General features: G+C 43.5%; 1 protein-coding gene across 2 annotated transcripts in view; it reads right to left on the bottom strand.

Annotated features, from left to right (window-relative positions):
- The window catches only part of LOC106573228 (homeodomain-interacting protein kinase 3), a 59172-nt gene that overhangs the window by 7568 nt on the left and 36600 nt on the right, over window positions 1-15004 (bottom strand). For both annotated transcript variants that reach the window (XM_082962534.1, XM_014148069.3), the window contains exons 3-13: window positions 10297-10420; window positions 6872-6991; window positions 5246-5332; window positions 4890-5074; window positions 4566-4719; window positions 4188-4308; window positions 3948-4057; window positions 3639-3757; window positions 3368-3526; window positions 2576-3019; window positions 2191-2447 (exon numbers count right to left, since the gene is read on the bottom strand). In XM_082962534.1, the coding sequence (XP_082818660.1) occupies window positions 2191-2447; window positions 2576-3019; window positions 3368-3526; window positions 3639-3757; window positions 3948-4057; window positions 4188-4308; window positions 4566-4719; window positions 4890-5074; window positions 5246-5332; window positions 6872-6991; window positions 10297-10420 (1880 nt within the window). The remainder of the gene's footprint in view (window positions 1-2190; window positions 2448-2575; window positions 3020-3367; window positions 3527-3638; window positions 3758-3947; window positions 4058-4187; window positions 4309-4565; window positions 4720-4889; window positions 5075-5245; window positions 5333-6871; window positions 6992-10296; window positions 10421-15004) is intronic.

Raw genomic sequence — 15004 nt, 5'->3', positions numbered from 1 at the left:
ATTCTAAATCCTATAACAAAAAAAATCCATTGTACGCTGACAGTCCTTTGCTCTGTGTAAAGGCAGGGCTGTGACGGTCATGGCATTTTGGATTACTTATTGGTCAGCCAAATGACCGCGGTCATTCTCCTCCGCTCCTGACTGAATGTGCTGGTTTATGCTGCAGGGTGGTGCCTAGACAACCAAAGACTTGCTTACATGTTAAAGCAAAGAGCAACAACTTTTCATCACGTTATAAAGTCCACGTTACCGCAAAAACAAATTTAACCCCACAAATCCCAGCCATCCTCTCTTCAGTCAGCTGTTTCCTGCATTTCTACACTGTTCTCCATAGAGCCGAGAGAAATCTTTGAGGTTTTAAAGCAAATTTTCTGCAATGCCATGAATTTTGCCATGCGGTGTTCTTTCGCTCAAACATAACAAAATAAATACTGCAAAAATTGACTGTTTTCTGAATGTTCTATTCTCCGATTGCCTAGCTTTCATTTTGGTGATTGTTAGTTCTCAAAGATTATATGATTACAAAATATATAAGTCCATTATCTTTGACTTATCCCCCCCCCCAAAAAACATGTATTTATTTTATACTGCTTGGACGTAGGTGGCAGAAAAACTCCTGCCATTATGCGCTGTATATGAATATTCAAGAACATCTGACAGTGCAGATGGATGGTTTGAGGTTGATCATGTCTGGATTGTGGCATTAGCAGTGTCTTAAGATTGCAATTAAGGCTGACTCCAATTAGTCGACTGGTCCCTTGTTTGGTCGTTAGGCTGTTGGTCAACCAAGATTGTATATTTGTTACTGCTCGACTAAAACAGTACCAGTCAAAAGTTTGGATACACCTACTCACAAGGTTTTTTCTGTATTTTTAGTATTTTCTACATTGTAGAATACTAGTGAAGACATCAAAACGATGAAAAAGTTGTTATATGTATGTTATATTTTAGATTCTTGAAAGTAGCCACCCTTTGCCTTGATGACAGCTTTGCATTCTCTCAATCAGCTTCACCTGGAATTCTTTCCCAACAGTCTTGAAGGAGTTCCCACATATGCTAAGCACTTGTTGGCTGCTTTTCCTTCAGTCTACGGTCCAACTCATCCCAAACCATCTCAATTGGATTGAGATCGGGTGATTGTGGAGGTCAGGTCATATAATGCAGCACTCCACCACTCTCCTTCTTGGTCAAATATCCCTTACACAGCCTGGAGGTGTGTTGGGTCATTGTCCTGTTGAAAAACAAATGATAGTCCCACTAAGCCCAAACCAGATGGGATGGTGCATCGCTGCAGAATGCTGTGATAGCCATGCTGGTTAAGTGTGCCTTGAATTCTAAACAAATCACCAACAGTGTCACCAGCAAAGCACCCCACACCATCACACCTCCTCCATGCGTCACGGTGGGACGCACACATGCAGAGATCATCCGTTCACCTACTCTGCATCTCACAAAGATACAGCGCTTGGAACCAAAAATATCAAATTTGGACACATCAGACCAAAAGGAAAGATTTCCACCGTTCTAATGTACATTAAATCGTGTTTCTTGGCCGAAGCAAGTCTCCTCTTCTTATCGGTGTCCTTTAGTAGTGGTTTCTTTGCAGCAATTCGACCATGAAGGCCTGATTCACACAGTCTCCTCTGAACAGTTGATGTTGAGATGTGTCTGTTACTTGAACTCTGAAGCATTTATTTGGGCTACAATTTCTTAGGCTGGTAATTCTAATGAACTTATCCCCTGCAGCAGTGGAAACTCTGGGTTTTCCTTTCCTGTGGTGGTCCTCATGAGCCAGTTTCATCATAGTGCTTGATGGTTTTTGCAACTGCACTTGAAGAAACTTTCAAAGTTCTTGAAATTTTCCAGATTGACTGACCTTCATGTCTTAAAGCAATGATGGACTGTTGTTTGTCTTTGCTTATTTGTGCTGTTCTTTCCATAATATGGACTTGGTATTTTACCAAATAGTGCTATCTTCTGTATACCACCCCTACCATGTCACAACACAACTAATTGGCTCAAACGCATTGAGGACAGAAATTCCACAAATTAACTTTTAACAGTTCAGAGATGAGTTCTAACCAGGCCTTTGCATTACACAAAACTGAAACAAAAGATTAATGTATAGGCCTATTCTTACTGTTAATACGGAAACAATTTTGACGTGAAATTCTCCGAATAGAAACTGACCCGTTCTGGCTGTGTGCTGGTCCATGTTGTTGTTGTTCTGCACCACCCTCATAGGGGGCACCACCATGGTTCTCACTGGGAGCTTGCTGGGCTCGTTCTCAGGGTCCATGCCACGCGTTGTCATATCCAGGGACTGATGGTTGTGGTTGCCTAGGTAGCGGCTCTCCAGGTAGGGGCTGTGGCTCTGGCTGGAGTCCGAGGCGGGGGAACCGTCTACCGTCTCGCAGCCGCTCCCATGACCATCGTCCTCAGACATGCTGAAAACAGACAAACACAATCAATAACAGAATAACTAACAGAACAACTAAATTCCCAGGCTTGCTACTTATGATCAAGACTTTGGCCCCTCAGGCAAGTTATCAAAAGTTGTGCAGTTTAGCAGTACCTGTTGGGCCTCTTGCAGGGGGACGGGCTGGACTGCACCGAGGCAGAGGAGCTGGTGCTGAGGGTGCTGTCTGGGCTGCTGAGGGAGCACACCCTCTCCATGTTCAGAGAGCCCTTACAAGCCTCACAGTCAGAGCCGCCTTTGCACCTGCAGGAAGAATCCTCCTCCCCATCCGTGTCACTGCTGATACTGATTACGCTGAGGGTGGGGCTGGGTAGGTCATCGATGACCACAGACTCTCGTTGCTGGTGGGACATATCTATCCGCTCGTCCTCCACTGCCTTACAGCAGCTCACTTCTTCATGTCTTTCCTGCTGAACCTCCACAGGCCTCTCCCGATGGGACGAATCGCCTCCTCCTGTGTTACTAAGACGGTCTGACATCTTTGGAGATCGGCACATTGAGATTTGGATGTCCCTGTTGTTGTGTGAGTAGTTCATGCACCTAATAGGTAGTAGAGTAAAAGTTGTTTATCCGTACATTGACTATTGTTTATGTAAGAACAATATGACTATGATTTAGTAGTACACTCACTAAAAGGGAAAATTCACTCAAAACTATATATTTATAATTTTTTTATTAGTCCATTATAGTCCCAAAACAGTCAAGTTAAAGATATTAGACTTTCAAGAGGCAAAGTGTCACCAGCCACATTATCATGATGATGCAAAATCAATAATTTATCAAGCCAGAAACAAAGAACTCGGGTCTATTCAACAGCATTGATTTGTCATGGACACTATCTAACTGGAACATGGAGGAGAAGCGTTGGGCTGAAGAAGGAAATCTCACCTGTTCTGACTGGGCTGGCTCCTCTTGTTGGCGTGCGGCTGTGGCCACACCACGTGTGCAATGCCAATGTTGATTGGTTGTGGACCGGACATGGTCATTTGGTTGGTTAGAATAGGCTGCATCATGTTGGTGTAATGATTGCTGTGTTGCCGTACTTTCCTTTAAAAAGGCAAAACAACAACAACATTATATACGTTTTATCTCCACAGTACAAAGAAAGGGGCAAGTGAAGTAAGTTAAAGGTAATTTCTTCTATGGTGAACTAACTCACCCCCAGTCACTGAGCCTCTGTGGGCCAGCCACAGTATCAGAAGCCATAGAGGTGGTAGGAGGAGCCACTTGCTGCCAGGCTGGTACCAGGATTTGCTGGCCTCTACTTGACCACGGTTGCTGCAAAGAACAAAGACAGGAATCATTAGCACGCCATAAACCTTTAAGATGCGGTAAGGGAAGCGGCAAACTCCTGAACCGCCTCACTTGAAAGTGTTACCTCCGACTAGCATGAGTCAAGGACCTCAACTAAGTACAGTGTGGCATCTGAACCCTTTATGCAAATATCTCCAATGTGAGTCAGTCTCACCTGTGCCATAACTCCAGGTCGCATCTGCAAAGGCTGTATGGGAGGGGCTTGGTTCACCATTGGTATCGTGCTCTCCATCCGAACTGCATATCCTGACTGGTTTGGGTTACCTACAAAAACAACAAGCATAGCCTAGTATTGGATTTGAACTTTGATCGACATGGCCACTGTAAATCCAGCATTAATACTGTATCTTTCATGAAATGACTTGACTGTGTGCTAATTTGAGACGCTCCATACCTTGCATGGTTGGGGGGCAAAGGATTAGGGCTGGCTGAAAGGAGTCGTTACACCCAAACTGACCATTTCCAGTCTGCAGCATCCCAGGATGCATCACAGAGGGAGCAGAATGCGTCAAAGCCTGCATGGGGGGGAGGGGGGCTTAAGTTTAATCAACTTTTCTTTTCATTATTTACTTCAGACACTGAAGTGAGAGAGACAGCAGTACCATTAAAGGTAAATATTAATAGCAATTCAATAGCACCAATAATCCTGTAGGTGGCAATATTGGTTAAATAAGAAGTCCATTTACCCCAACTATAAATGTAACGTAGATTTCCAGTTTACATCCATTCAGACCATACATTAAGCTTCTTGTAATTGTGATGAATAGATTACCTGGGAGTGAACCGATCCCATTTTATTGAAGGCCATTGGCAGTCCAGCTGAGTTGGTTGAGGGTCTGTGGAACGGTGCTTTGTTGCGGTTGAGTGTATCGTAAGCGTTGGGACGTGATTGACAGGCATCCATGATGTGGAAACACGATTGAACACTGGAGAAAAGGGAGGAGAACGGGTGAGATGGACGATCGGGCAGAGCGCATTCAAGGACCATTGTAGCCTACTTCTGATCCGTGTCCATCTGTAATCAGTTTGTAGTTAATTTCTTGGTAGAGCTTTTGTTGGTTTGTCATGTTATTTTTTAGCCCTAGGTTAGACTTACTGATTGCTGTGGGGGAAGTCAAGAAGGTGCTGCATGGTGACAAAGGGATGGTTGAGGGCATCTGAGGGAGCGATCCTCTTCTCAGCATCGATCAGCAACATGGTCTTCAGCAGGCCCACAAACTCCATCCGGTCTGCCTTCTCTGCCAGCGAGTCACTGCCCTCCATATTCAGCACCAGATTCACCTAAGGCGGGAAAACGAAACCAACATCTTTAGCTACTATGTATCAAAATACACAGGTATTCACACTACTGTATCATGTGGTCGTTTTCACAAATCATAATTTACTTGTACGCAAATTCGTACTTTGAATGATGTGATCATCTGACACATTTAAGCAAAGTTCTGTACTCACATGTGCTATGTCATCCAGACTGCTAAAAATGTACTTCCTGGCCTCTTTGGATTTCATCCCAGTCTCAGTCTCATGCTCCTCTGTCGTCTGCAGAAACAGAAAATGTGAGGAGTCTTCAATTGTGAACATGCATTCTCTAGAATTCTACCTAGCGTACTCAGAACTGGGTCTGTTGATGGTTTATGACTGGGGTCGGCAACAGGCGGTTCGGTTTTTGGCTCGTGAGTGATTTATTTTTTGCAAACACAAAAAAATGCAAAAATAAAATCACCAGTTCAGCAAAAAAATGAATTATTCAGGAAATGTGTTCCCAAGTATTCCCACAAATAAAATAGATATGTGATCGTGTCTCAATGTAATCAAATACAATACATTTTTTGGCTTAGTTGTGGTCCATTTGCAGTACTCAAAATTATTACAATTATGTTCCAGCCCCTCTACCATCTGCTATGATAAATCATCCCGCGGCTAAATCTATATTGAACAAAAATATAAAAAAACATAACATGCAACAATTTCAAAGAGTTACAGTTCATATAAAGAAATTAGTCAATTGAAATAAAATTAATTAGGTTAGGCCCTAATCTATGGATTTCGCATGACTGGAAAAACATATGCATCTGTTGGTCACAGGTAACATAAAAAGGTAGGGGCGTGGATCAGAAAACCAGTCAGTATTTGTGGCATGTGGAATGTTGTCCCACTCCACTTCAATGGCTGGCGAAGTTTCTGGATATTGGCGGGAACTGGAACACGCTGTCATACACGTCGATCCAGAGCATCCCAAATATGTTCAATGGGTGGCATAGCGTGAGTATGCAGGCCATGGAAGAACAGACATTTTCAGCTTCCAGGAATTGTGTACAGATCCTTGCGACACGGGGCTGTGCATTTTCATGCTGAAACAAAGGTGATGGCAGCGGATGAATGGCACGACAATGGGCCTCAGGATCTCGCCAAGGTATCTCTGCATTCAAATTGCCATTGATGAAATGCAATTGTGTTCGTGTTCCGTAGCTTATGCCTGCCCATACCATAACCCCACCGCCACCATGGGGCACTCTTAACAACATTGACATCAGCAAACACTCGCCCACACCATGCCATACATGGTCTGTGATTGTGAGGCCAGTTGGATGTACTGCCAAATTCTCTAAAACGACATTGGAGGCAGCTTATGGTAGAGAAATTAACATTCAATTTTCTAGCAACAGCTCTAATGGACATTCCTGCAGTCAGCATGCCAATTGCATGCTCCCTCAAAACTCTGTGGCATTGTGTTGTGTGACAAAACTGCACATTTTAGAGTGGCCTTTTATTGCCCCCAGCACAAGGTGCACCAGTGTAATGATCATGCTGCTTAATCAGCTTCTTGATATGTCACACCTGTCAGGTGGATGGATTATCTTTTCAAAGGAGAAATGCTCCATAACAGGGACGTAAACAAATTTGTGCACAACATTTGAGAGAAATAAGCTTTGTGTGTGTAAGGAACATTTCTGGGACCTTTTATTTCAGCTCAGGAAACATGGGACTAACATTTCACATGTTGATGTTTATATATTTTTGTTCAGTGTAGTTGGTCTAGGATGCCCATGTTCAGGAATCAGAGAGTGTCAATGTTACCTTCAGTCTCCAGGCAGCATAAGGCGAGTCGGACTCTTTGCAGAAGAAGCGGGATGTCTTGGTCCCCGCGTTTAGCAGTTGCTCCCCCGGCAACACTTGTGTCTGAGATATGTAGCGAATCTGTGGAGGAGAGAAACAGAGCAAGACAATATGATTGCAGCGTTTACATCATATTCCTGCTTGTTGGACCTACTAATATACAGTGCCTTCAGAAAGTATTCATACCCATCGACTTGTTCCACATTTTGTTGTGTTACAGCCTGATTATATTGATTTTCTCACCCATCTATACACAAATACCCCATAACGACAGAGTGAAAACATTTTTATTTTAGCTAATTTATTGAAAATGAAACTAAATGAAAATGTAATCTCAGTTATACAAATATTCACACAACTTTGCTATGAAACTACAAATTCAGCTCAGGTGCATCCAATTTCCTTTGATCATGCTCTGCCTAGAGCTGGCCGTCCGACCAAACGGGCAGGAAGGACATTGGTCAGGGAGGTGTCCAAGAACCCAATGACAGAACTACAGAGTACCTTGGCTGAGATGAGAGCTCTACTACACTATACCAATCTGGAGAGCAGACAGATATCATAATGTAAAAGATCCTGTGGTCTGATGAGAAAATGTACCCTCCGTGTCTGGAGGAAACCAGGCACCGCTCATCACCCGTCTAACGCCATCCTTACCATGAAGCATGTTGGCAGCTTTTCAGTGAGGAGGGACTGAGAGTCTGGTAAGGATAGAGGGAACAACGAATGGAGCCAAATCCTTGAGAACCTGCATCAAAAAGTGCAAATAACCTTGGAATGTAAATCTTCGCCTCAGACTAACAGGACAATGACCCCAAGCATACAGACAAAGCCACGTTGGAAATTGCTTCAGAACAAGAATGTGAGTGGCCCAGCTAAAGCCCAGACTGGAATCCCATTGAAAACCTATGGTAAGACTTGAAGATGGCTGTTCACCACCGCTACCAATCTAACTTAACAAAAGCTAGAGAAAATCTACAAGGAAGAATAGGAGAAAATCCCCCAAATCCAGATGTGCAAAGCTGACACAGACATACCGAAGTCAATTGAAAGCTGTAGTCATGGCCAAAGATGCTTCTACAAAATATTGACTCACGGGTGTGAATGCATATATAAATGAGATATTTCTCTAATAAATTTGCCAACATTTCTAAAAACATGTTTTCACTTTGTCATTATGGGGTATTGTGTGTAGAAGGATGAAAAAAATATATTTAATCAATTTCGAATTTAGGCTGTATGTGGAATAAGTCAAGGGGTACGAATACTTTCTGAAGGCACTGTACATCTACAAAGGAATCACCAACATTAAGGATAATGGAAAAACATATCAACTTAAATGACTAAAAGCAGATGTAAAGTATGTCGAAAAGATAATGGACCTATATTTTCAAATAAGATCATCTTTGAGAACTAACAATCACCAAAATAAAAGATAGACAGAGAATCAAAAATTCCCCCCAGAAATGTGTATTGTATTTTTGTCATTGAATAGGGCCCCCATTGATTTTGTTATAATGTTTGAGTCAGTCAGATTGCATAAGCCATGGCAAGATGTGTAGAATTGCAGGAAATTAACTTTTGTTACTGCAGTCAACAGGAGGGCCTCTAAAAATGGTGGTTGGCGACCGCACCATTGGCCACGGACATGCCAACCACCCAAAACCCCATTTTGATCTTGCAAAAATCCTGATAGCACTACACAGATATTCATCAAAACAAACGAGACAATAGTATTTTAATGCAGGACGTAAATAGAGCTGACCACTGCACTGCTACTGATGGCATGCGATGACTGGACCTCCAAGTGTGGTCATGGAGTTCTGTGTGAGGTATGTGTGAGAGGTGTCGAACAGAACTTCCCATTAGCAGCATTCCGTCACCCCCACATCGGGAGCCTGACACAGGCACACGGCTATCCCAGCCCTCCCAAACATACCCACAGGACAAAGACACTTAAGCCAAACAGGGTGTTTCGGTCTCTACTAATCCAAGCTAATCAAAAAGGTTACATGTAGGTCTTCCAAACGGAGTAAATAGACACACGTCATACACTTGTAAAATATAATCCCAGTAGGAATATCGGTTACTCTTCTATTATAGTACTGCTGCTCATCCCTTGCTACTTTGCCAGGTCAATATGCTGAGAGCCACTTGACATGCCCAGGACAGATGTAATGTGCTCCAAAATTGCCATGGAAACCTTTCCAATCCCACAAAGTGGAGGTAGGGTGACCTAGATAAATGCAAAAAAAAAATCACCTTACAAAAAGACATGTTGCTCATCTGGTAACATAGCAAAAACAATAATGAAGATATCTACTTATTTATTATTCAAACAATGTCATTGCTGCCCCTGAAATCATTACTAAAATTGTTTTTAAAAACAGCATGAAACCAGACTTAGATTTTTGGACACTTGATCTCCCGTGGGAGCAGTGACACTGACAGTATGACATACAAGTTAGCATCTGTCCCTGACAGTAAAGTCAGTAAGGCCTATTGCTCAGAAAGGGTACGTCATAGCTACTCTCTTCCAGCCAAAACACTGTGCCTTAGAGCTGCTAAAACTACAAGACCAGGCATGTGTTAGGACAGGAGGCAGGGGTTTTTCCTCACTCTGCAAAGCCGCCGCTGTATCTCTCAACACAGCCAGGAGACCGGCGAGATTAACTGGCTCTGTTTAAGGCTTGATGATTTGGATGTTATAGAGATTCAAATTGGGTTGCCACAACGCTGCACAAACACAGTGAGAGCAATGAAGTGAGAACCTGCTGATGGTGCAGGCTTGGGGGGGGGGGGGAGGGTCGAGGTGTGTGTGTGTGGTGTGTCTAGCATTAGGCTTATAAATACATTTTGCTGTGTGGCGTGGAACTGGACCCAGCGCTGGCACGGTGCAGCAGTCAGGGGGGCTCATGGTCAGCAAAGCACTACTGCCTAGTCGTGGTCCAAATGACCACTAGACCCAAGAATGACAGTCCTACCCCAGCACACCACAGAGCTTTCCCATGGTCTCCCCTTTAAGCCGGGGGACTCAGTCCCAATCACGTAGTTACTGGCCTAAGGGAAATAATCAAAGATGACACAGCCAATTTCCTGTTCCATTAATGTCCAGATTAGACATTTTGTATTCGTATGCTTCACTGCTTAGAGAGCACCAACAAAACAACAGACAGGGTTTCAATAGGAAAACAAACTAAAAGTAGAGGCTTTAACCATCACATTTAGAATCAAAATGCACCAGGACACAGGCATCAGGGGCTGTTACACTGCTCCACTGGTCTGTGTGTGGCCAGTCTTCACTGAGATGTCAGTTCTGTCAGTATCGTTCTCTTCCCTTGACAGTCTGCTAGCTTTGGAGATGTCAGGCAGGTGCTTTGATTTACCTGGTCATACTCCAGTGCTCCTGGGTAGAGGGGCCAGCCCAGAAAGAGCTCAGCGATGACACAGCCCAGGGACCACATGTCGATGGCCTCACAGAACGGCAGACCCAGGATGATCTCTGGAGCCCTGTATATAGGGAATACAAACAGGAAAGAGTTTAGTGGGGAGCACTTTCAACAACCATTGTTAGACTAGTACACACATACACAACAGGCATTGGATTTGTTATACTCATGGGAGGGCAGGAAACTCAAGATAAGATCTTAACTAACATGATTTATTGTGGGAACTCATGTATGAAGACCATGAGGTCACACAAACGAAACACATTATGTACTGTTTATTGAACTCCTGTTAGTTCTTCACAAATACTGAGAGAGCACACACAAAAAACAAATGTTTAATCAAGCTGAAGAGTGACGCTCGTGGTCTTTAACGGCCATCAAGCAATTTTGCGGGCATTAGTGCAAGGTTCCACTTCCATAAAAAATTAAGGCCAATCAATCAGTTACCATTTTAAAACCAAGGCTGAGCACAGCGGCTGCCTTGACAGATAAAACATCCATTGCCTAGCGATGGTCAGATGCAACACCCTAATGCGACCATTATAGTGTGACACACAAGGTAATCTGTGACGTCCTACTGTCATCACTCGGTTTTGATATCCTGCTGGCAGGAAACGTCTGTCAAATGCTGAAACAAATTCAGCGAGAGAAGGTGTGACAAAAAAAAACAGGCTCTTAGTCCTAGGGAAAGGGCGGATACTTAGTCAGTTATCCAACTGAATGTATTCAACTGAAATGCGTCTTCCACATTTAACCCAACCCCTCAATCAGAGAAGTGCATGCAAAATGGGAGGTTATATCCAGTAGCGGTGGGCGGGTAAAATAACTGGGTAAGTTGTTTGCTCTATAACATGTTAGTTCTTATGCCTTGCCACCATGATACAGAAGCTACACACAATACCCCATAATGACAAAGCCAAAACAGGTTTTTAGAAATTGTTGCAAAACAAATACCTTATTTACATAAGAATTCAGACCCTTTGCTATGAGACTCGAAATTCAGCTCAGTAGCATCCTGCTTCCATTGATCATCCTTGAGATGCTTCTACAACTTGATTGGAGTGCACTTGTGGTAAATTCAATTGATTGGACATGATTTGGAAAGGGACACAACTGTCTATAAAAGGTCCCACAATTGACAGTGCATGTCAGAGCAAAAAACCAAGCCATGAGGTTGAAGGAATTGTCCGTAGAGCTCCGAGACAGGATTGTGTCTAGGCACAGATCTGGGGAAGGGTACCAAAACATTTCTGCAGCATTGAAGGTCCCCAAGAACACAATGGCCTCCATCATTCCTAAATGGAAGAAGTTTGGAACCACCAAGTCTCTGACTGGGCAGCCAGCTCTAGGAAAACTGAGCAGTCGGGGGAGAAGGGAATTGGTCAGGGAGGTGACCAAGAACCCGATGGTCACTCTGACAGAGCTCCAGAGTTCCTCTGTGGAGATGGGAGAACCTTCCTGAAGGACAACCATCTCTGCAGCCCTCCACCAAACAGGCCTTTATGGTAGTGGTCACGTGAAAGCCACACATCAGTAAAAAAGCATATGACAGCCTGCTAGGAGTTTACCAAAAGGTACCTCAAGGAAACCAGATTATCTGGACTGATGAAACCAAGATTGAACTCTTTGGCCTGAATGCCAAGCGTCATGACTGGGGGAAAACTGGCACCGCTCATCACCTGGCCAATACCATTCCTACGGTGAAGCATGGTGGCAGCATCATGCGGTAGGGATGTTTTTCAGCGGCAGGGACTGGGAGACTAGTCAGGATCGAGGCAAAGATGAACAGAGCAAAGTACAAAGAGATCCTTGATGAAAATCTGCTCCAGAGGACTCAGGACCTCAGTCTGGGGCGAAGGTTCACCTACCAACAAGACAATGACCCTAAGCACACAGTCAAAACAACGCAGGAGTGGCTTCGGGACAAGTCTCTGAATGTCCTTGAGTGGCCCAGGCAGAGCCCTTGAGAGGATCTGCAGAGTAGAATGGAAATTCCCCAAATACAGGTGTGTCAAGCTTGTAGCGTCATACCCAAGAAGACCTTTGCTGCCAAAGGTGCTTCAACATTGAACTGAGTAAAGGGTCTGAATACGTATGCAAATTTGATTTCAATTTCTCATGTTTATACATTTGCAACAATTTCTAAATTATGGGTTAGTGTATGTAGATTGATGGGGGGGGGGGGGGGGGGGGGGAACTATTGAATCCATTTTATAAGGCTGTAACGTAACATTTTGAAAAAGTCGAGGGGTCTGAATACTTCCCGTATGCACTGTGCGTATAGGCCTAATGCCGAGACAATAAGACAGAATAAATTCAACCACACCTTTGTTTAGTCACAAAACCAGAGAGCAATAGGCCAGGTTAAGTCCACAAAGCATTTCACATGTATCAAACAGTTACATGACCTACAGCAGTATCAAGCAAGTTAATGTTTCCGACATTTTCAGACTCTAAATCAACGGTTGTTTAGTAACCACGGAGAGTTACTGCAAGTCTAAAAGAAAACAGGAGCTGCCTCCACTATTCCAGCACCATTTCAACATCAACTCACTTATGCTTAGTTTAATATAGTGACAACTAAAAGATACCAAAAACGATTAAGTCCAAGCTAAATATGAAGTAGCTATCCATGGTGCTGATGTGTGCACGTGAGTAAAAAAAAAAAAAAAAAAAGAAACTTTTGACTCACCCTACTTGTAGAGAAACGCAAACGACATCCTCCCCTCCTTCATGTTGACGAAAAGGTCTATGACTGTCAAAGTACACGTTTTTAGTTGTTGTCCTAGGCTACCTGGCTAAAATGCTTGCTCGCTAGCCTAACTTCCTTTCATGGGCAACGATGCGCTAGGCCAGCTAGTTAACACTAGCCTACTACATATTAAACTTCGATCCTCTCAGGCCATGGGCAAAACGTATGAATTTATGGTTAGAATCGCCGTTATAAGCATTGGCCAGTGTGGAGAGCTAAGTAAAACCACAAATCCAAATGCATGTGTTATTTAGATAAGGGACAATTTTAGCTAGCTAGGTAGCCAGCCACTGGAGGTCAATGACGTAACAATTCAAGTTTTTCTGTAAATTACATTCTGTTTTTGATGTGGTGTGATTGGTGTGAAGCCAAATACAAACTGGCTTCCATTAACACCATTTTTTGTTGTTGTGCTAGGATCATTCACAGTTGCGCTCACTCAGTTTAGCTCAATGCTGATTGGCTATTATTTTTATGAAACACAGAGACGAAAGATAACTTTAATGTTCTTTTTTTTTTTTTTTTTTTTAATAGGTCAATTTTTGGGGGAACTGGTTATATAGTCTATCATATTGTGCAGCAGAGACCCATACAACTTCAGTTCAGATACCGACAAATAGGCCATCTGTAATTATTTCAGACAAGAAAGAATGAACTACTTTCTCAAAACCTATTTTGGACATCTGAAGAGTGGGCATGGCTATGAGACGTCTGAAAAGAGAATATCAACAGTGGAATCTGATATTGTGACCATGGGCACCCTCTCTTGCATCAGCAGTTAATTCTGTGCCCTGATGACAGCATGGCTTAGCCCACCCAGCATACAGGATGAGGGAGAGGAGACGCAGAGTTACTCTATATCCAGCCCTGGACAACACTGGCAACAGCTGAGGGGGATCATGTACACCCACAGGGAGATGGTCAGTGTTCGCCTCAGGCACCATTGTGAACAAGAGATAGCTGAGGTTTTATACTATGTCTGGCTATCTGGGAATGTAACACCTATTATAAAAGGGACTGTCTCTAACAGGAAGATAAGGACAGTTCATGTTTTTCTACCCTGGGCTGGAAGGGAAAGCCACAATTAACCATTTCCTGTCAATCCTAAAAATAATGAAAGTTAGAGTTATGTAAAGCAAAGAAAGGACAGGGGACATTGAGAAACGCAAAACATTTCAACGTCAGTATCCGTCGCTTAATGTGGAAATTAGGTCTGAGTGCTATCCAGAGCAGTGAGTCTTCCCCTTTTTTGCAAAACATTGGTAAAGGAATGGAGAAGGGTGGTGGGTGGGTTGTTTAAAAAAACTCCTGTACATGGTGTGCTTACGGCTAAGTTCAGACGAGTCTGTTATATCATATTACAAAATGTCCTGTTAGAGATAAAGCCTACCCTATATAACACCAGCATGAACTAATATAGATAACATGCAAGTAACTGATTAATCCAGGCTGGAGCTGGAAGTTCATCCCCAGAGAACGTGTATCCTAGGCTACTGTGACCGAGGATCTGACCGCCTGGTCAACGAGGCCTGGGTATCCGCCTCCCTGTGGTCCAGGGGAATTCTGCACACTGCAGCTGTTCTGGGGAAAACACATGTCTTCCACAGGCCCAGGGGCAGGGAATATCTAACCATGGCCCTAACTAAACTCAATCTACTAAAATAAACACTACATGTGTCAGGGGAATGCCGATTAGGGGGGAGCTGTGAGGGGGTTTCCTCAACCTGTGAGCACAGCTGGGTGCAGGCGAAGAAAATCTCTGAGTGACATTGGCTCTCCATTCCTACATCAGTTTATTCCAGTTCAGACTGTTCTCACGCTGTGTCTAGAGACATACGGCTCTACATACAGCTCTCCTGCCACGGTTCTCAACCTGCTGGGCTAAAAATACTC

The sequence above is a fragment of the Salmo salar genome, chromosome 16 (genome assembly GCF_965601325.2).
Source record: "Salmo salar chromosome 16, fSalSal1, whole genome shotgun sequence".
Classification (NCBI taxonomy): domain Eukaryota; kingdom Metazoa; phylum Chordata; class Actinopteri; order Salmoniformes; family Salmonidae; genus Salmo; species Salmo salar.
The sequence above is the reverse complement of the archived record's forward strand: the minus strand, read 5'-3'. Positions and strand labels throughout refer to the sequence as shown.